The sequence below is a fragment of the Ornithodoros turicata genome, chromosome 6 (assembly GCF_037126465.1).
Source record: "Ornithodoros turicata isolate Travis chromosome 6, ASM3712646v1, whole genome shotgun sequence".
Taxonomy (NCBI): Eukaryota; Metazoa; Arthropoda; class Arachnida; order Ixodida; family Argasidae; genus Ornithodoros; species Ornithodoros turicata.
This window is the reverse complement of record NC_088206.1, coordinates 72,870,364-72,893,675: the sequence shown is the minus strand read 5'-3', so window position 1 is coordinate 72,893,675 and position 23,312 is coordinate 72,870,364. Positions and strand designations below refer to the sequence as shown.

The 23,312-nt window shown below is 46.3% G+C and overlaps 1 protein-coding gene across 3 annotated transcripts in view; it reads right to left on the bottom strand.

Moving 5' to 3' along the window:
- Positions 1–23,312, bottom strand: part of LOC135397317 (protein numb-like) — a 59,038-nt gene that overhangs the window by 2,423 nt on the left and 33,303 nt on the right. For 2 of the 3 annotated variants that reach the window (XM_064628816.1, XM_064628817.1), the window contains 4 exons: positions 5,206–5,387; positions 3,596–3,844; positions 1,662–2,085; positions 791–973 (listed from right to left, as the gene is read on the bottom strand). In XM_064628816.1, coding sequence (XP_064484886.1) covers positions 791–973; positions 1,662–2,085; positions 3,596–3,844; positions 5,206–5,385 — 1,036 coding nt within the window. In that variant the 5' untranslated portion in view covers positions 5,386–5,387. Of the gene's footprint in view, positions 1–790; positions 974–1,661; positions 2,086–3,595; positions 3,845–5,205; positions 5,388–18,083; positions 19,053–23,312 lie in introns of those variants that run through there. The other variant, XM_064628815.1, reaches the window with a different exon arrangement.

Below are 23,312 nucleotides of genomic sequence, written 5' to 3'. Positions count from 1 at the left end.
AGACTAGGGACTACAAAACACACACAGAGAGACAGAGTCTCAAACAAGGCTCTTTACTAGAAAGACGGACAAAATTTAAAAGGTCCAGGTTATCGACCTCCCCAATGACGAGCCAAATGCTTAAAGCAGTTCCCATAGGAATGGATCGACAGCGTTTCTCTCAATAGCCTTCAGTTCAGATCTGACTATCTAACTTTAACAATAGTACTCCGCCACAAGATGTTTGACAATTTCTGGTGTATGATTAGACCCTGAAGTTTTCGGGTTTTATATTTTTCCAAATTCGGGGGGTAGAAATCGGGTCATTAAATTGATGTCGAAAATTCGTGCAAATTCGGGCAGAAAAATTACCATCAGACTGAGTTCGGGGAGAAATCGGGGCATTATTGTAGAATAAACGTTCACTGTACCGTTTATCCAGAGTGCCAGAAGTAAGGGGCAGTCGCATATTTTGTGAGAAACTAGTATGTCGATGCCTTGAGAGGCCTAGCCTAGGTGCAGTTTTGCAGGTAGGAATCGGGTTTAACCCTAGATGGTGAACCTCAATTTGGGGTGCAAATTCGGGGGGAAATCGGGTTTAACCCTAAAACATCAGGGTCTATGTATGATCCTTATTTTTTACTTTTAGTGCGTGCCCCCTTCACAGCCATTTAAACATCTTTTACTCTGCCTAATACAGAACAGCCCACAAGCAAACAGACACTGTGTTCAAGTTAAGAGTACATAGAATCCAACATCTCCATTTGTTCTCACTGTCAATATTAACTTTAGAATCCATCAGTGAACCTACCTTGCTGGACAGGAGGAGGCTGAGGCAAGGGAGGTAGCTGAGCAGTTGGTGGGGGTGTCTGGAAAGGGTCCTCTGTGCTGCCGGTGCTGCTGAGCATCGTCAGACCTTGGCTCAACTGCTGGCACATGGCACTAATGCTGTCAGCTTTTTCGCTCGATGGCGACGATTCTGGGATCGGGTGAACTGTATAAACATTTATAGTTGTTCAGAATGAGAGGCTGGGTGGTGTAAGAGTGGCCCAGTAGTTTCAGCACAATGGCCTAGTGCAGACATTGACATGGGCGGGCAGTGACCTACTACTACTACTACGAAAAAAAAAAAAAAAAAAAAAGAAAAGAAATTGTTTTGGGAAAAAAGCTTTTTCGTTTTTTTCGCCCTGTCTCCGGAAAATAGCCCAAAATTTCCAGGCGACAAAATTCAAAAACGTAAATTTTCGTGCCTGTGACGCGTTCCAACCCGCCAACAGTGCCTTAGGTGCCTCTAATTCGCCAACAACCACCAACTTGGAGCTCCGTCTGATCGCTCAAAGCGATCGCCTTCGCGTTCACATAATGTCTGAGTTCTGGTCGGAGTGGACGGGTTGTTCCAATTACCTATCGCTGAGTAGACAGCAGTATCATGGGATGCTCTGCTCTGCATTTATGCCTAGAGGATGAGCACTACTAAAGCTTCTAGCTCATTGTATGCTGTGGTTTGGCCGGCAATGCTTCGACTCAGCAGTAACCGCCTTTGTTTCCATTTTTTCGGAAAATTTGCATCTACTACACTGTAGCAACCATGTCATTCACACCCCCTACCCAGCTCGCACATTACGATTGGTTCTTATGGCGGTCGTGCATTGAAGGTACAACCACCGTCAAAAAGACCTCACCAGAGAAGCCATTGCTGTGCTTGAGCGTCTCCGCCGATTCGAGCGACATGGCTCGCTGACGCTCGAGTGTCGAGGGCAGGTCGTTGAGGCGCAGGGACAGCTGTCTTTTGAAGGGCGACGTCTGGCTGAGGGAGCCTCCGAAGCCCCGGAAGGATCCCTGTCTCTGCAGCATCGACGCCGTCGCGTGCGGACGCTCAATGGCAAACGGGTTCACTATGGGCTTCACGGGTGGGGGCTCAGAGGGCTTGCACTCCTGGGGGTCCTGGAGGCCCTCCGTCAAGGAGGTCTGCCGGAAGGAGCCCGTGCGGGTGAAGGTAGAGGTCTTGGGGTCAAAATTCATCATGACGCTCTCCTTGTCCCGCTTCTGTTTCCTTTCCAGGCAGACTGCAAAGGCGCAACCAACTGCGTGGCTCAGACGCTCCCCCTGAAAATTGTAAATGCGAGCGTTCTAGGTTCAGACAGCAGTGGCTACACAGAGGTACGCGGTTGTTTCTCTGCCTCTTGCAGCATCCACCTACGCTCGTAAGACGGAACTCTACCGCATAGCACGGTGTAGGCCAACCACTGAACAGAATGATACAATTATCACTCCTGATTTGTGGAGAGCTTGGGACCTAGGTGTCACAAAGGGGGCGTACACCACCCCCGTTTGTGACCAATCAGGGGGCAGAACGACGTCATGCGGGATGGCGGTTGGCGAAGAGCGTGCTACGTGGTGAAGTTCTGTCATAAGAGTGTACCTTCTGATGGTGAAATTTTGATCAGAATTAAAACTCAACCCAGACGCTTTTAACATTTAATTTAAAGCAGAGAGTAAGACTTTGTGCCACTTTCGAGACTGACCGTCATTAAGTAAGCGGACATTGCAGGAGACAAAGAAAAGACTGCAATGTTTATCTTTGCGACCCTGTGTAGAGTATCGCCCCTGGTGATGAAACTCCCCATTCATCATCTCACAATAAAGTTTTTTTTTTTTTTGCGATCTTGTACATCCAGCACTGTACTTTACAGCATAATTAAAGTGAATATGTCTGTCGGGAACATTTTATTCCAAGCTCTCCTGTATGGCCTTTCACTTGAGATTGAGCGAAATATTCCCAGAGTTATTAGTCTTCTGTCGTGTCAGCCGGTACTGGTACCAGACCCAGAGGGAGGAGCAAGCTAGAAAATTTCATCAATTCGTGCGACCTTCGGCTGGTGTTCCAAAAGAACAGCCATGTTTGCGCACCTCCCACACCTATGTCTCACGGCACGTAATCTCCACAGAGTTGCACAAAAATTATGTGGTCTAAACTGCTCAAATTGCAGTCATTTGCGATGCAGATAATAAAAATTATGCCACTCAAGTCGGCAGCAAATGAAGCAGTGATTCGGTAAGTCAGGAATAGACAATTTTGCACGCAGCAGCTCCGCGACTGGTCGGGGCAAGGTGTTGTGGGATATTTCAGGAATGGGGCCCGCCCAGTTGCTCGGATGACAGTTGCAGTGACGCTTGTTCTGCTACATGGTTAACTATGCTTCTCGCTTCAGCACGCGGAAGATGAGTTGGCAACGAATAACGCATCAGCAAGGGCATGCCACCAACGAAGGAGAAGAAGAAAGGCAGTGGCAAAATGAGCTGCTCGATGAAATGCACTAACAACAAGCTGCGGCTGAAACGTTGAGCGAAAATGAATCTATAAGCTTTCATGGTTTCAGAAAGTCTGAAAGCACGTCTTAAACTCTGCAACTTTGCACGTGCACTGTCACGTGGAGAAGCAGACAACGCTGCTTCGCCCCTCGAGATACCCACAGTGCCTTGCGCGGCTCACTTGAGGGCGTGCACAACTTCGTGTAACCGTCTATTGCACTACCCACGTCAACAAAAATCTACAAACTGGTGCTCGGAGCACAAACTGTCCCTCAAGCACTATTCACTGACAGGAGTGACGAACCGAGTCTCGAACAGCCAAGAAGCCATGACACATCCACCGTCTCGTGGTGCCGTCCCGACAGATGTAAGAGAAGCCACGGTCATGGTTCCGGTCGGGAGCGCAGAAGGAGACCTTCTCTATAGTCTGGTCCACCAGCAGCCCTTGAGTTCCGTCGTCTACCACGCGGAGTCCGTCCCCGGTGACGTGCAGCGTGCCGCGGACAGAGCGCCGGCGGGAGTTGCGGAGCACTTTTAGGGCTTCTTCGCACACCTGAAAACAAGATGTCGACAATGAGACCCCAGCATAACACGTGCTTGAAGGATCCCTCATAGCACAGGGATCCCTCGGGGCTAAGCGAGAATACGGCGGTGAAGTGTACGTAACACGGCAGTTAGGGCGTGCACACACGTTGCTATCGCAGCAACAATTCTGCTCTGTGGGGACAACCACAAGAACGCCACTATCGCTAGCGATAGCCGTCACAACGATCACTGTTATAGCGATAACGTTCGTAGAGATCGCGGCTACGACAACGTCATCCGTAATTATCGCCGTTGCAACAAATTCGTCAGCAGCGATAGTAGCTGAAACGATAGCGAGTTTTAGTGCATCTTAAGAAGTCTACGGAAACGATACGATACGATACGACACCGAAAGTTATCAAATCCAAGCTTAGCAATGCGATGTCACCGGCTTCAAAGAAACGGAGCGATTGGCTTATCACGTTTTCCGGAACGTTATCGTGAACGCCTTCCGATGTCTTAAAACTCGCTAATAACGGGGAGCTTTAAAACACAATCGTAAGCGCCCTTCGACTCCTTATCGCTGTCAGTCAATCAGATTAGCAGCCAGTTGACGTCATCCGCTCCAAAGGAATTAAGCGATTTGTCTATCATGTTTTCAGAAACGTTATCGTGACACCTCTACTCGGTAATAGGGAGTTTTAGTGCATCGTACGCTATCGTCTTTGCGCACGTAAGGGATAGCGTGGTGGTTCCGCGCACTGCGTGAAGCTCTCTTTATGTTTTGCGCGTGCGCGGAACCACCAAAGCTATCCCTTACGTACACGAAGGCGGCAGCGTACGATGCACTAACGTCGTCTGCAGTAATGACAGTTTTTTTTTCTTATTTCGTTTCTTGTACGACATCGATCATAGAAGCTCGTTCCAGCGATTACATATTACGATACGTTCAATAGAAAACGATTAAGTATAGCTGTAGCACCCGTGATGGACGCTCAAAACAGACCATTGGCTACCTTTTAGGGACACAGATGTTACAGCGTGAATTTAAAACGATATCGTTATAACCGGGTCCCGCAGCGCTTCTTTCGACGAAGCGCGTATATGTTGCTTCGTCTACATTTTTCGAGTCATGGAGCGGCAGTCCTACTTGACACCAAGGATTTTCCCAGCACCCCCCCTAAGACACCCCCAAAAGTCTCGCAACAGCCCTCCAAATTGTCTGTCTGAAAAAAGCAATGAAAGGCCAACAAAAGCCATAAAAGCTTCAAATAAGGGTGCTACACCCCCCTTCGAACCCCCCCCCCCCTCCGAGACGACAATCCTGGGAATATCCCGATTGCCTGACACTTCTCCAACATTGAGTACCGGAATGATTGTCTAACTTACCTGCATGCCTCTAGACTCAAACACCTCGACGCAGCCGAGGTACTTGACCGAGAAGGTGCAGGTTCCTGCCCTAACAGCCGCCTCATCTGCCTGCCACTGATGTGGTTTACTGCATTCTGGTACATGCTCTTTTCTGCCCCGGCGCAGGCTCTCTCGCAGGCTGCGCCGTAACCGATCCATCCCTGGAAAAACGAACGAAAATGTCATTGCACACAAGGATCAGGTTATCATGTAATGGTTGACTGTTTAAACACTGTTTAAAGTGAAAAACAGAAAAAAAAAAGAAAAAAGCGTCAGTAATACTGTAGTGAGAAGTAGTCTGTAAGAAAGATATCCTATATAACAGTGTACTGCGACAAATTTCACGGTTTACACTTGAAATTCAAAATATTTTCCAGGAAACGAGAACTCATTGTCCCAGAAGTCGTACAACGATACAAGCAAGCGATAAAAGGCACAATCAAACTGTCCACCGAAGGTGCTAAGATATTGCACCCCTATAGCCAAATAAGATCAGCGCAACAATACTATCGTTTCATTTTCTTTTTATTCACCACAATCTTCTTTTCCACACGCGCCGTTACTTGTAAGACACTTACAAAGTCCCATAATATCCATCTCCGTCGATAACTGCCGAACGAGAAACAGACGGCAGCAGAAACTGGTCAATCGTGGGAATAACTGCGTCGCAACAAGTGGACGACCTCGTCAATAAATAAACGTTCTCGAAACAAAGGGAGTAACAACAATGGGAATGCATTCTCCGCGATGTAAATCCAATTACGCGCTCCGTGTGTTTCCACTCGCTTCAAATATCAAAGGTCATTTGGTATACGCTTTGTTAAAACTACAGATGGGACGAATCCACAATTTTCCGGATCCGAATCGAAGAGTTTAGAAACCCAGGGGGGAAAACACTTCTACTGAAAAGTGCTTTGAGGCAGAATTTCATACCTTTGTTTATTGAAAAACTAATTAAATAAAAGAGTTCACTGTCAGGAGAAAAAACACCCATTACGCCTTAAATGTAGGGAGTGACTTTTTCGGGTTAAACCCGATTTCTCCCCGAATTCCAGTGACGTTTCCACTGAAGACGAACAGACGTCGCCACGTATAACGCATGTAAGAATGGGTCACTTACGTTCCCAGCAATACACCCATGTGTGTCAACACTGTCTATGCCTTCGGGGATTACCGCTGGAAGGTCACAATCCCGTAAAAGGGCTTAATAGACAAGAGGAGAAACAAAAACACCCGAAGGCACAATTATCGCCCGATTTCTCCCTGAATTACAGATTTAAAAATGGCGCACGATTTTTACCCCTCGAATCCGAGAAAGGCATTTAACCCGAAAAAGTCACTCCTACTTAAATATAATTTATTTAGCACGTTGTCCATCGACTACAGGAAATACATGAACTCTCTCGAGTCTAAATTCTTTCCATAAAACTAAGCAACAATCAAAGGCAAAACCGTGTTACTTTTAAACTTGTAAAGCCTCAACTCTATCACTCCAGGGCAATGTAAACAAACAAACAAACAAACAAACAAACAAGCAAACAAACAAACAAGAAAACAAGAAAACACCCGCCGGCCAATCAGGCTTTCGGCGCCAATTTTAAAAAGGAAACAAACAAACGTGGTTGGTGGATTCGAAAGATTCGATTTGCCATTTTTGGCCACTAGGAGTCAGATTCCCGAATCTCGATTCCCTTCCTACACTCTTAAAAATGAACTTCACAGCACTCTCCTAGCCAACCATCATCTCGAATGATATCATTATCTGCCCCGATTTGTTAAAAACGGGAGGTGTCCGCAGTGACAATTATGAACAGCATTGAGTGTCACAAAAAAGGCGTACGCCTCCCATCTTCAACAAATCAGAGCACATAACGATATCATTGGACATACATGATGGTTGGCTGGGAGCGTGCTGTGCGGTGAAGTTCATTCTTAAGAGTGTAAGGATTCAAGGATGCGCGGATTCGTCTGGCTCATCCCTAGTTAAAACCATCGGTGGAGTGTCAAACTTTCGATGCATCAGACGGAAGTTTAGAAACTAGTTTTCTTCCAAAACGGCGAAAAACGAAACAGAAAAATGGAGTATATGGAGTTTATCAGCAAGAACGACTGTCGAGATTCGCTGCACGGTGAAAACCTGGCACGGCAACGGGCGACCTGGACTGTCGTCTGCTATACTCCGATGAAAGCTCTACACTGAGCTTTGAAATGTATTAGGTAAGAGTTGCGTTTAAATTTGGTTGAAAGGAGACCACTCTCGACCCTTATCAAGCATAGCAAGTATGGAAAACGTTCCGATTGCGGATCGGAAAAATAAAGTTTTTTTTTTGTTGTTGTTAGAAACAGCACCAACAACGTAATACCACCAAAATTAAGATGAAAAATATAATTTCGCATCACTGTACTCGGCGCTCCGCGAGGGGCCTTCAAATGAGGCCACACACAACACACGCGCGCTGCCGCCCAAACACGGCTCGATGGCGCCGGCAACGTCAAAAGACTCGGTAGATGCATCGCGAAGCAAAGCCCGCAAACTCGTTCCCCGTTCGCCGACGCAAAAAAGGTGCGGGGTCTCGACCCGTCCGCCCCGTCCCCTACCTACGCAAGCACGTGGGAACCGTGGGTACTAAATATACTACATACGCGGCGTGAACGAAATGCATATGCAACGAAAACATCGTGCGCGCGATATGTCGGTTGTCGATTGCATCGTTTCACGATGCTTGCACAACGCGAGAGCTTTGTTGTGTGTGGCTTATTTTCGGGGGATTAAAGGTCAGTCGGCGCGTGAGCGGCAGGTGGCAATGTCGTACTCTTTGATCTGGAAATGACGAAACGCGATAAGTCTCTCTATGTGCCCCAAACATTGCCGTAGATTGAGATTAGCGAGAAGGGCCAATAGATCTGTACAACGTGTCATCTTTGACCTACGAACAAAAAGGGTTCTGAGATTTTTCTTGTCCATGTTTCGTCCAGGTACCCGACATTAAGTAAAATTTAGGTAGAATTTTAGGTAATTAGTCGTCTCGTAGTTGCATACTTTCTTCGAGGGGATATGTCAGCCTGGCAGTAGAACTCAACTACAAAAGACGGCATCTATTGTGCTCTGCTAGTTTAATAAAAATTCTGTATCGAACTGAACTAAACACCCTGTACTTTTACTAGTAGACATCTGCTATTCCAGGAAGGTGACTCGTAGCTATAAGTGGTTACCGCATTTGGTGAAAGTAATGGTCAAATGTAACTCGGATACAGTGCCACAAGTAACTGCAGCCGATAGTACAAGCTTTTGAATGTCGCCTTTACTCGCATTGATTTCATTCGATAAAACGTAACTTTATAGTACCTAAGTTACTTCAAAGTAAATCAAAGACTTCTTCAGGTTACCAAAACTCAGGTTAAAAAACTTGAATGTGGTAGACTCTAGATGTCACTATTACATTTCGCAAAATGTAACCAACCGTAACTCAGTATTTCCTTTAAATATTAACTTAGCCGCGAATGTTTCAACATTGCTAGTTGAAAGACGACGAAAAGACGCTGGCATCGATCCTTTGCCCCAATACCCGTACACTCTCTCTTATATCGAGTTAACGAAGCTATTTTTTTTTCGAGGCCTACTCGGCAGCCAACCATCCAACACGGGCGAGCGTGCTAGTGACAACATTCCACGGGAAATTGTGTCGATTCGCGAACGGAACACTGTCGGCCTGTAACCGGCGACGACAAAAAAAAAAGAGTGGCACAGCACAGGACGTCGTGCGACGGCCCAATAAAATGAAAAATAAAACGCCGATAAAAGGAGACTGCAACCTCTCCATAACAATAAAAAGTGCGACTCGGGTGAGCTGCAATATTCTATGTAGTGCACCTTCCGATACCGTTATTCTCCTCCAGCGTGTATGTACAATTCTAGTTCGACGGATGAAAGAAAAGCCATGCCCCGGTTGATAAACATCCGTACAGTCTAAGTACAGTACACGATGCATACTGCAAGGAACGGAACACATTTACTCGGAAAATAAGTAGGGATAGACGATTTTACGAAGATGCGCGCGCCACCAAGCCCGCGGCGCAAAGCAGGATGGGAACTTTTAGCGACACTGCTCCGTCGTCTGCTTGGGTTATGATGGTTTACCCCGGCTGCTGCTGCGCACACCGGGAATGTTGTTGTTGTTCTACCTTCGTCTCTGACCGTCTCGTAACGCTCTAAGGCGCTATAAGTTCCAATGAGCCCTTTGCGTGCCACAGGTGGCGCTTGCTTTTGTAAGAGGACGAGCTCCAAGAACAACGAAACTTCATAGAGAAAGAAAAAGGTTTAACGCAGGGGGCAATCGACGCAATCCGTACGGTAAAGACCAATACACTGCAGGCCTATACTTTCGCGTCAAACATTAGCGAGTTTTAGTGCATTGCACGCTACCGCCTTTGCGTACATAGGGGATAGCGTCGTGGCTCTGCGCAATGCGCGAAGCTCTCTGTATAGTTTTGCGCATGCGCAGAAACACCAACGCTACGTACGCAAAGGCGGTAGCGTACGACGCACTAAAACTCGCTGCTATTCCTCCAATATTTCTAAACCAGAGGGCCTAAGCCAGAGCTAAAGAAACGCAATCACGCGATTTCTTACTACCTTCGCGGTCACCGCACAAAATATTACCATTAAATTTAATTTTTATGGTAAGCGACGTGACGTCATTAGTGAGTTTTAGTATATCGTACGCAATCGTCTTTGCGTACCTAAGGGATAGCGTTGGTGACTCCGCGCACGCGAAAGACATAAACGGAGCTTTGCGCATTGGGCAGAACCACCACGCTATACCCCCTTACGTACGCAAACGTGACCGCGTACGATGAACTAAAACTCACTATTGTCAGTAACTTCCTATTTCTGTGGCGCAAAGTAATGCAGCCGCAGACAAAACCAATCTTTTGCGCCACAGGTACCTCTACCTTCCACACACCCAACCGTTCGAGCAAACGTAAGCTTGTCCAAGACTTGCAAAAACGGCTTCAAGCATCTCGAATGTAATGCGAATAATCTCGCGTCTGAAATCTCACATACTGCAACGAAGAAGAAATGATGTTCTGAGGCTGGAACACGGAAGAAAGGACAACACAACACACCAAGAACAACAACAACAAAACAACACAACAACAACAACAACAATGGAAGAATGAAGTCACTGAAAAGGTTAGCCAGGTGTAGGACTCGAACCCACATCTTCTGGATTGCCGGTCCAGGGCCGACAATCCAGAAGATGTGGGTTCGAGTCCTACACCTGGCTAACCTTTTCAGTGACTTCCTACTTTCACGTATTGCACCACGCTCTTGACAACCAGACGCCTTTACTGAACTAACCCGAAAGGGTTGAAGGCAAACGAGAAAAAAGTCCAATGGGAAGAAAACTGTGTGTCCTTGAAGCGTATACTTCCTGGGGTAATAAAATGACTTGGCCCTCTGCCCAAAAAATCCCTCTTGTATCCTCCCTCCGTATATCGATCTATCCTTTAACGTCATCTACCCGGGGGCATATCTAGTTCTGCTAGTTTCTACAGAACAAGAAACGTAGTATCGGATAAGACCCGGATAAATGGAGCAAAGCGATCAACCACATATCGCTGCTTCTCCGATCTCCATGCAACCCAGGGGAATAGGGCTACGGTTGATGCTGGAGATAGTACTCTGGAACAGGGTTGCTAGGTTAGGCGCAATTTTAGCGTGCCCAATAAACGGGCCGTACACCGGACGCAAACGAAGGCAACGCGAGTTTAGAACAGGGTTTACCCACCGCAAGCCAAAAACAAAAGCACTTTCCGCGTGCAGCACTATCAAGCGCTTGCTGAAGAAAGATCCAACGGGATAAAAGATCCAAACGAGAAAGTATTCAACTTGTATTCCACTTTTGGTCCCAAACATTGTTCACGTTGAACAAAGTAAGACGCAAGCGTGCTGGTGTCATAACTTGTAAGTAACAGATTAGGCAAATGAGCCGAGGCGAACCTTGTTGTACACTCTTAAAAGTGAACTTCACCACAAAGCACGCTCCTATAGTCAACCATCATCCCGAATGACAACGTTCTCGCCCTTGATTCGTTGAAAACCGGAGGCGGAGCCCATTTTGTACTCATTATGTACTGCATAATTGATAAAAAAAAGGCGTACGCCTCCCATTTTCATCAAATCAAGGCAGATAACGTTGTCATGCGGGATGATGGTTGACTGTAGGAGCGTGCTATGTGGTGAAGTTCATTTTCAAGAGTGTAGGCGAGATTCCCTCGAACACAAGGAGAAGACACGTTCAACTGCTGTCCAATTTATATTACGCTAAACGACGCGTTATTTCTTTTGCAAGGTACACTCTAAAAACAGAACCTCACCGCATAGCACGCTGTGCGCCAACCATTGCCGCCAATGATAGGGTCATCGCTTTTGATGCGAGGAGAGAGGGGGGCGTACGCCCCCCTCTCTCTCTCTCTTCGAATCAGAAGCAATAACCCTATCATTCTTGGCAATGGTTGGAGTACAGCGTGCTATGCGGTGAAGTGCGGTTTTTAGAGTGTACCCTTCGCAGCATCTTGCGCTGCGTGCACTACCCTTAAAGCAGGACTTCACTACATGGCACAGTGAAGGCCAATCATTCCACAGATTGATATCGTTATCACTCCGGATTTGTGGAAAATGTGGGGCGTACCCCTTTTTGTGATATAAGTGCGACAAAAAGGCCTACGTCACCCGTTTTTAGCCAATCAGGGGGCAGAACGGCGTCATTCGAGATGGTAGTTGGCTAAGAGCGTGCTATGTGGTGAAGTTCCGTATTAAGAGTGATGATGAGGACGATGCAAGTTCAATTTGAGACGAGATTTTGGGTACCTACGAGATTTTCGAAATATAGCGTGCGCCCCCAAAAAACAAAGATCGGGTTCTGCATGGGACTCCCAATTGCATTGGGTTACCTCATTCTAAAGCTCTTCCGCTGTGTCGACCAGCTGCAACGTTTTTTTCCGCGTACAGCGAGCAACAACCTTCTCGGAAACGAGACGTTTTTTTTTTTTTTTTTCATTACCATTATTCAGTGTTGTCAACGCGTCGCACCTGCGGCTATAAGCCGTGCACAGACGGGGACAGATATTGCCACGTACAGCAGATAACAAATTATACGACTGATTATATCAGATAAAAACGTGACTTATGCGGACATGACTGTAGAGCTGATTACTTACATCAAATCAGGTTGAAAACACCCGCAAGACGGAAAGTATTCGCGAGCGAAAGAAAGTCCTAACGTACTTTTCTTGCTTTCTTTCTTTTAAAACAGACCTCTAAAATTCCGACTCGACAAGAACACATCCTCTCACTACTGTTTTTTTTTTCCTACAGAAAACGATTTTATCAATTTATATGTATAAATTATCCAAACAAAAAGGTCGGCCATATAAATCCTGGAGGCATCGTTCGCACACATATATGATGAGTGGAAGCTGAAATTACGGGCAAATAGAGTGTATTTTGACCAGGGATCGGAACCGGTATTTTTTTCGGTTCGGTTCGGGTTCATGCATATTGGTTCGGTTCGGGTTTAGCTCCGCTGAACCGAAATTATCAGCTTGAACCGGTTCAGGTATATCGGTTCGGTTCGGGTTCGGCTCAGGGAGAACCCCCCCCCCCCCCCCCCCCCACATACACAGACAAAAAAAATCTGTCAGCAGTCGGGGCATTGATAGGGATTGGAACAGTTACTTTTTTCGGCCTCGGTTTAACCGGTCCACGGGCAGTAATTTTGCTACATGCAAGCGAGCTTACGCTCACCGTACACGATTGTAAGAGAAAGGTGTGAGATAACCGTTCAGGTGAGCAAAAAAACGGTCGGTCAGTAGTACAATTAATTCACCTCTGAACCCATTCCCGAACCGGTAACCGTATCAATTTTTTTCGGTTCAGTTCCGGTTCGGCTCAGGACAAGCAAAAAAATCGTTCGGGTTCGGTTCGGTTCGGGTTCGTCAGAAAATAACGGTTTTTTCCGGTTTTCGGTTCGGGTTCAGTTTCGGTTCCGATCCCTGATTTTGACATTTTCTTTGCATTAGCCACGACTGATTATGCCCTGTAATTCCTGATTATGTCACGACTCACGAGACATCTATGATCACGAGCGACGCCGCAGTGGGCGGTCTGGGAAATAAGGGTGCAAGGTGCGTCCGACAAACAAACAAACAAACAAAACAAACTAGCACAGTTCATCCCCGTCAGTACTGTAATGAAACTTTTGTTCACAGAGCGGTGCCAACGCCGTCAACAACAGCAGTTTCAAAATCGACACGTTCTTACACATAGCAGCCGTTGGCGACGAGCCAGCCATTAGCCAATCACGGAAAACAGTGAAGGGGAGAGGGACAATCATTTCCTGGACTTGGCTGGGAATGTGGCTTCATCGCTATCAACGGTAACGAGAGCTGTCCGGAACTTCCGCCAGGGGGAAACCCCTAGCGCGTGTGTCACTTTCGAATGTTGAAAAATAAGGTCGAGCATAAAGTCACCATTGGTCCGAATATAAGGTATACAGTGAACCCCCGTTATTAGGACCATGGTCGTTCCCGAAAATTTTGGTCATAAGGCGGAATTGTCATATTAACGAGGGAGATTTGCGGAGGTTTCACTGCATTGTTCCCCAGGAGTATGGTCGTAAAGCGCGTATGTCAGATTATCGGGGGTCATATTAACGAGGGTTCACTGTAACGAGAATTACGGTGTAACACCGTGCCGAGTTGTCATCCAACAGGCTGCTTACGCCAAAGCCGCTAGAATACGTTCGAATAACTACATATAACGCCCGTTGTATGAAACACTCGGGAAACTAAATTCGGATAGTGAGACATTCTGATGATATGCCCAATATGATGAGTTCCCAATATGCAGAGCCATTCGGAAATCGCAGTTTGGATAATGAAAGCAGATTGCCAAATAGAGAGAAAAGCTCTGGACCGTATGTGTGTGCGTGCGCGCTTCCACCGCAGTGTTCACATCCTTCGAAAAGTTTTATTCTCTCTCACGATCATGAAACACACATGTGTGTTTGCTACAAGAAATATTCTTGCTTCCCGTTTATATTCTCACTCCTATTACATCGTGGCCATCCAACTTTTCACGTTTTAGAGGCACACACCGTGTCCACAAACGTGCCAGAAAAATAATAATAAAGTACGATACACGAAACCGGAAGTTGCGCACCAAGACATGGCAACCCAATCAAGAACCATCATTCGTTTATAGTATACGTTAGATGCAATCGAATCACTCTTAATTTAGATTATGACATGCCGACCGCAAAATGAAGTTGTAGAACAGAGGAAAAAAATGCTCCTCGGTTTGTGTTCGTCCCTTCTTCATAGCCCCAGACTCAGGAACACGTTAGCAGCAAAATAAAGGTTCGTTGTTTATAACGTCATTTAACGTGATTCAAAACATCAAATTCGAGTGAACGCATATTGCCTTTATACTCTATTAGTCTTGTATAGTCTCACTGCTGAGTTGGAGATCACGTGACAACTTATACATCTATTCTTTTTTTTTTTTTTTCCTCTTGCTTTGCAACTGGGAGAAATGACCGCGAACAAGCGCATAGAGTAGGTCCATAGTGCAGTTCCAACTAAAGCTCTCTGATGGGACGATGCACCCGAACCCCGCACACTGAGATTGAGGAGAGGTTGATATGTCGGACAAGTGCCGCAGGGTAGCAGTAAAAGCGAAATATTGAACGAAAATTGAGAGCTGCTGAAATGGTTCACCTGGTGCTTTTCTTGACCGAAATGAGAAGGCTTTCGACCGTAATAAGAGACCTTTGACCGGACTGAGATTTTGAACGTAACGAGACACTTGGGGATTAAAGGATTATTGCGCGTAATGCGACTTTTGACGGTAATAAGATACAATCCGCGCGATTGGCTTATCGTGTTTCCGGAACCGCTATCGTGCAGCACCTTCTTATCTACCATAGCTCTCTACAGTACAATATATTGCTGCGAATTCTGCAATAGACCCCGCAATACCTTTCGTGACTGGACGGACGGACAGACATCTTGAGAAGCAGGTTCGAAGAGTTCCATTTCGAGGTCACTGGGCGAGACAACATCAATAAACACATTTTGCCTTCTTTGTTTTCGTTTATGCCAGTAATTCGAAGTGAAGGGATCGTTGAATGAGAGTTTGCTCACCCAGTACACCAGGCACCTTTGTACACTGAATACGTTTGAAGGATATCAAATTTCTCGGAAATTTCGATAGGACTCTGAGAATTTCCCGTATTTATGGAACAGCCACAAACTGGTGGTTCGAAGGGTACGGAATTTCCACTGACCAGATCTGACTGGAAGCAGACAGTTACTTTTTAAATGTAACTATGTAGCCAGACTAAAGTTCAACAGGAAGGAATACATCCCGTATGGAGTGTCAGAAACATCGTCTTCGTGATGAGAAAGTCGTTCGGAGCATGCAAAGATATGGCACTATACCCCTACTGTTAACTTCACCAGAGGCATTAACTAGCTACAGTTAGGGACTGTTCTCGCAGCGTGTTACGCCACGTCCCAGAAAAAAGCGCTTATTCCAAGCTTTCGTTCGTGATGGTCAATCAAGGGGCTGCTTTAACCATAACGCGTGGGATAGTTTTTGCTTCCTGATCTTGCAGTGTTGTGCTTGTGCCGCGGTGAAATGGTGCTGGTGTCATGCCCATGCAGCTAGTTGAGCTTGTGCATCGACCGCATAGCTTACGAGAATCAAGAATCAACGCCATCAAGATCCAATCCAAAGATCAATCGTCCAATCAAGTCGCCATTTCGCGAGCTTGAGCTGCCGAGTGCTGTGCGCTTCGCTTTGCGAGTGCGAACACGAAGGTAGAAAATAACGCAGTTTGAATTATTCCGGAATCATTCCTCTTTTATAGAGCTCGGAATGGAATGGCAACAACGAAGTTATTACTGGAGTGGGATTGGAATGGGAATTGAATGGCCTGGGTGATCCTCCGATGATCTTGGGTTCAACGCTGTGTGTCCTTCTGCCTCTTGAACCCACGATCACGCAGCGCACCTGTCCAGCTTCACGAGCTCGTCTGTCGTCTGCTACTTGAAGCGACGCATATTCGCACCGGCACACACGCAGGCGGCAGGGTGACGAACAGGCGTGCGAAGTAAACTGTACTTGTTTCGTTCATATTGCACCGTGTATTCTTTCATGAACTGAAGGAATGGGTGACCGTGGCTCTCCACTCCGAGGAATTGAAAGGAACGAAACTAGCACATACACCTACAATTCCTCGGAACGGACCACCTAATTCCGCAACCCTGCTTGCCAAGAGTGTTTGGAAGATGGTCCAGTCAATCGAGCGGTTTGTTTTTGAGTGATACACTGCGTGTACAACTCGGGGAGATCACGTCAGTTGAAGTGTTACTCGAAATCCAGGTGGCTGTCACACATATAGAACACAGCTGTGGAGATGAATAGCCGTTCTCTGACGGCGTTCACCAAAAAACGCGGATGCTGATATTGCGTCGTACAAAAAGGGGGGGAAGACCGCCTGAATGCAATGAGTCGGCAGGGGGCACACGCCCTGCCTGGCAGAAAGGGCGTGTGCCCCCTGCCGACTTACGGGACACTTTTTTTTTTTTGTTGCGGCAGTCGCGTGTTCATTTCTTGAGCGATTTTTTTAGTCTATAGCAGGTAACGTTGAATACCTGTTAACTGGCATAAACATTCATTGGTACCGCCACTAAGGACAGAAAACGATTTCCAAACATAAACTAGTTCATCTCATCGCCTAATTAGCCGCACGTGTTAAAGCTGAATGCATCCCAGAAGCAGCTCGCAATCCCCTTTGTGGCGACGAACTTTCAAACGACCCTGGAACACTGGGAATGGATTTTCCTTCCGCCGGCGAAGATACGACACCGCGTGCTAGTGACGGAGATTGGTCTTTTTTTTTTTTAGCTCAATAACATCCGTAAATTAATACGCGTACCCATTAGTGCATCACCGGCTTCACTTCGAATAAGTACTTTTCCCTGGCAGCTGAGAAAGTACATAATACGTCATTCTTTTTTGTGCCTCCTCCGACCTCATTCTTGTGAAGAGGTCCCACGTAGTAGGGTCGTTAACTGATGAAGAAAAAAAAAAAAAATATGCGTGCGGCGTCTCTAAGATCGGTAGACAACCGTAAACTAAAGGAGACAACTCTTGGCAGTCCAATTTGAGCGCAGGCCGCTGTTCGACATAAATGAGTTTTAAAGCAAACGGAACAAGAAGAAGGAAAAAAAGGCAGATTCAGCGTCTCATTCGCAGAACCACCTCATAGGAATTGAATAGTGATAGTTGAAGAAAAGGCAGCAGCAGTGGGGATCGAACCTACACCTTCTGACTGCCGGTCAGTTGCTACCAATTACGCCATACTTAATTTAATTGCTTAATTGCCTCATCCACTACAACGTTATATGAGAAAGCCACCTCACGGAATCGCACCGGAAGTTGCAAACGAAGCGGACCAGCATTTTGAACGCACCCTAGACCCGGTTAATTTCTCTCTCCCCTTTGTTTTACAGCGACCACATCCAGCATTTCCAAAATCAAATCAGATCCCAGCCTCAATAGTAGTAATAATAATAAGAAAAATAACGATAGTAGTAGTAGTAGTAGTAGTAGTAGTGAGTCGGGGGAAGGAGGATATGAACGACTTCTGGTAGAAAGCTAGCAATATCCTCTTGGACTAATAAAAACATGAAATATAAAAGTAGCAGTGGCAACTTCCCCGTCTCGAGCAGCATCGAGTAAAAAATGGGCTCATTATTTGTTAACGTGAACAACGAACTCTCACCTCGTCTTCCTCGCCGGGACGAGTACCTCCTCTCTCTCAGCTCCTGAGAACCTCCGTGGTTACTGTAGCCAAAACCACCGCGGCTGGGTTGATTTCCCATTTTCTTTTTCGCGCACAAACACAAACGGAAGAAAACTAAACGGAATGTCCAAAATAACACACCTAAAGTCCGTACGTGGCTGGTAATCCTAGACGCATTATCTCCAGGAGTCACCGCTCGCCACTATCACCAGCGGAAGTAAGTCGTTCACGACACTGCGAGATTTGGCACATCCAAAGGCTCGATGGAAAATGTCTGTGGTCGCAGCATCACCGGTAAAAATAAAACTTAGGCCTAAGGCGAATGCCGTCTTCGGGACATATCGCGATTTATATTCACGGTCTCCGTACAGCGTCACGACCTAAAATAGGATTAGCGGTCAACGTTACTCACGACTGCCCTTTCCTCGAACACAAAACGGACGATCAAGATGTCGATGCCGACAAAATTAACAATGTCGGACACCAAAAAGCGCACACACAATGTAGCCGAAAGCGATTTTCTCGGCTTCAATTATACGCTTGAGCACTCAAGACGAAAATTTCACACGCCTCCTTTTCCCAGGCAGGTAGGCACACACGGTCACTGCACGAAAAACTGGTCGGGATGACCGCACAGTGAAGCAGACGGCGAGAAAATCCCTCGCAGACGACAGTTTGGTGGCTTCGCAGACGACAGTTCAGTGGCTTTTCCAGAAGAAACGTCGAATCCCTATGTGATACTAGCAACGATAAACGGCACTGTGCGACGCCGCAAAGTCGCAACGGCACATCACACGTGTAATCCGCTTCTGGGCGCAGAAAGTAACGTCCAAATTCCTTCCTTCGTGACGCAGAAGTCGCCAGGAATGCGACTGCAAGACGATCGTCTGCGAAAAACTTCGGAATCCCAAACCACCCAACTCACGCAATCGAAGCGATCCAAGACGGTCGTGCAAAGAGCGGCCTTGGTCGGAGAGAGAAGAACGGAACCACGTGACCACGACGTGACGTCGACTACAACTGGAAAACACCTCCGACCCGCGCAAACAGACGACGTGTCGATGTAGAGAACCGCCGTTTGGGAAAGCAAACCGTAGGCTGACAACTACGAATCATTTTGTTCAAGAATTTACTACGTAATAATCTAAGGGCACATTTCTCTTTGGAGGTATTTAAATTTCGTTCCAGAAAGCCTTTTTTTTTTCTCGTTTTTACTCGCGGGCTCCCGCTTGGGCCGAATGGCAAACAGGTTTGAAGACATCTCCCCTCTCATCTGATGTTATCGTGTAAGTGAGAGGAAATGCCAGGTAAAGCAGTGCGCCGTCTGCAGTGAAGCTCGCAAGGTACGCGTGATGTCGTTATTAATGGGCAGGTTCAGAACACCTGTGGAGCTGGGACGGTAAACAATCCGATAAATCACGTGACATTTTCGTCTCATTACGAAAAGTCATTGTGGCAACCTTCGCTTTCTCAATATCCTGTCACAGACAGAACATGACAGGCTACATGTAGTACGCCCTCGTAAAACAAAGACAGATGCAAGAGAGATACGTTTTTTCGCAGAAGGCCCGTAAAAAATGAAAAAAAAAAAAAAAAAAAAAAAAAAAAACCGCTTGCAACACAACAATTCCTTTCTGCTTTTGCTCATTTGCATCTCACTTGGATTACAGCAGACACTTCGCAGGTCCACTCGAAATCTCGAAGCAGAGTCAATTAGTTTAGTTCAGTTAGTGAGTCAACTAACTAACTACTAAAACAAGTGTACTTTAATTGCTTGAGGCACTATATTTAGAAAGTAGGGAGGCGAACACACGGGGACAGGCGCCATTTTGTGTCGGTTGGTTCTGGCAAAATCACAATCTTGTCCTGGTCAGAGTAGCATTTTGTTATTCATGTTAGCGCCGCGAAGCCACTGCAGCTATGAGTGGCGTACAGACGTGAACAGATGGAGAGAGGAGAGCAGGAAGGAATGGAGGACAATACTATGCGTCCTGGACCTACTTCAGGGGAACTGAGCCGACATCCGTCTGGAAAATCTGCCGGAAAACCCAGGGAAAACCATAGGGAGCACAGCTGGTGCCGGCATTCGAACCCGCGTCACCTCCGAACCATTATGCCACGCGAGCTGGCCAGTGTCTTTTTGAGATGGGACGAGTTCGTTCATCATCTCACAATAAAGTTGTTGTTACTCCCTGCCAGCACAAAACCGTAGGATGAGGGTATGCTTCGTTGGTGCTAATTTCTCCGAAATCTGAGCGCGTCCCATTGGCTGAATGAGTCATCACCGGTGTCCTTATCCCATCACTGGGAGCAGCCAGCGGAACGAGGCCGCCATTTACAGGCTTTACTAAAGGATAAAACCAGTGATGGCCGCCAATTACTTCAGTAGTTTAACCATAACTACTAACTACTTTGCGATGGAGTAGTCTAACTATTAGTTCAACTAGTTTTCGGGGGTAGTGAAAAACTACTTCTTTAACTACATCTATATAACTACTTAACGTTGTCCATCAACAATCATCAATCAACATCATCAATCCCATTCTACAGTGTTCTTGGACACCTAAATATGAATCACAAGCAGCGATAAAAGTGAAGACCTAGTACACATGCACGGCACAATTGCTCTGCACCTCCGTTCTCATCGAACAAGTAGCACAAGGTAAAAGTCGGAAGCACAATCGTGCCATAAAGCTTGCGACAAAATCGGAAGTAGTAGGCGCCTGCAGTAACCTAACTACTGTAGTTAACTACTCAAAAGAGTAGTTTAACTAGTAGTTCCCGCTAGATTTATGAAAATAGCTGGCTTGCTTGACCGCATTATATTATTATTATTATAGTATTATTATGTTACCCCATAATACCGGTATTACCGGAGTTGTAGACAATACGGCGAAGCGAGGAAGGCATTCTTAAGCCTAATCCCAAGGTTTTGGGGCATTCCCGCTGTTTTTTTTTTCTCGGCTTCTCCGGTTTACTTCTTTGTGTCCTGTTTATTAAAGCTGATAAGAGAAACACGCTCAAAACTGTTAACCTCAAAGCTCTCTTCACCTTGTTAACTACTTGTTAACTACAATTTAACTACATGCAGTTAACCACTGGCCATCACTGGATAAAACTAACTAATGAGGCCTAATCTTATCTCGGCTACGATCGATGTTTGTTCAAAACTTATTTGTCCGCATAATTTTTTTTCATATTTCGGAGACGAGACAGATATTCTGGTTATACTCATCGCCATGGGCATCACGATGAAAGCCACATCTACGGTAGCCTATTTAGAGAAACCATAGGCAGACTCTTCTTGTCGATCCGCAGGAGGGCGTGTATGCAGGCAGCCCACACGACGTATTGTTCGCGGTGAACGTCGAAGGGCGGAACTACATATACTACTAGACAATACTGCAGATGCCAGTCTCTTTTACGCAACACACTCAGGTAGACGTCTATAGAGTACTCAACAAATACGGGTCGATGACAGCTGGAACGACGACAGTGGCAGACGGCTGCTTGAGTTGGCATATTTTCGTAAGGGGCTGGGCTTTGTCAAGAGCGAACAATTGAGCTTCGACGGGAATTGAAAAAGGGAAATGAGATACGCTTATATAGATAGCCGCGTGCAGGTTATCGAAACGGAATTACAGCTATAGTTGCAACGTTAAAAAAAAAAAAAAAAGAATCGCTCACACCGATTTCTTTTTCTTTTTAACTTAATGCGTTGCTAGTGACAAACAAAATGCACCATTCTAATCTACACTTTCTACATAATCGCCACTTCTCTGTACACATTTGTCCCAGAGCCGTAGAAGCTTGGAACCTTCCCTGAGGTAGAAATGTGTTTCTACCGTCCGAAGAGGATGACGCACTGCTTTTTGATTGCCACCGCTGGCTCGTAACGTTGTCTTCGCAGCTGATTCTTCACGAGTCCGAACAGATGGTAGTCGGAGGCTGTAAGTTTGCTGACGTTTTGTCGCGTCATGCAGGGCGGAGTTTGCGCAGTGTCTGTACATATAGCGAGCAGCAGGGATGGTTTGCTGGACCAAAATTAAGCCGTCCCAGAAGACCGTGCCGCACATCACCTTCGCAGCTGACGGCGCTATCTTTGTTGTAATATGTGATTGGCACACGCGGGAATGCCGAGCTGCCTGTCACTGGTCTCCTGAAACGACCTACCGTCGCGATTGGTCAAATCGTTTGAGGAGACCAACGAGAAGCCGCTCCGCATTGCCGCTCCTCTTGAGAAGGAAGCCGTAAATGGGCGGTTTCGCTGGCGCATCGATCACGAACGACGCGATGGATGAATTCCTTTTGTATTGCTCTCAAGGTAACGACATCCTTCAGTCCGCCAAGAGGAGAAATTTTTCCGCTCTTGTATCCCTCTAGTTGTAACAGGTTTTACTTTACTAAATTACAGGAGCGGGGAATATACGACGAACGCAGCAGAAAAGGGACGCAAACACGAGGGAGAAGAGAGAGGAAAAAAAAACGGAAACTGCGTCTTTACTTTACTTTACCCTTTTACCATTGGGGTCATCGGTCTCTCTATTTTACAACCCGTGGTTCAGCCCTTCACCGAACATCATAGACAATCACGAAGCATAGAACGGTTTGTGTTCAAAATATGGGCTTACTTCTCGACGGGAGAAATTCCATAGGGAAGGTTCATGACCATGCGGCTTTTACTGCAATCTGGGTCTTCCACTTGTCGGTGGATAATCACGGAACATCACCCTCTCCGGCCAAACCAAGTATATCGTAAGCGTCAGTCACGTCACATCAAACTCACAGCTAGAGCCCGTCACGTAACATCGCTTAGGGCACCATCGGATGTCTGACGTAACGTTTTTACCCATCATCATTATTTTACGTTCCACGCTTACACATTGTAACAAAGCAGACTCCCCCGAATGTGGACTAAAAATCGAGCACGACGGATTAAGAGGCCAACTGACTCCGCGATTAAAATTTCTGTCCGGGAGCAAACAACTGAGAAGAAGTCTATATATAGTACCTCTCTATTATAGGAACGATAAAGTGAGCCCAAGGGACGAAGCGTGGCAAGGTCGAAAGCAATCAATATGCGCCAATCCTATGTAATCCCCCGAAAACACCAATGGACTTCGCAGAAAAGGAAATCTCAGCGGAAGGACACCATTAGTGATAGACACGGGATTTTCGACGTTCGGCTGTCTTATTATATACGAAAGA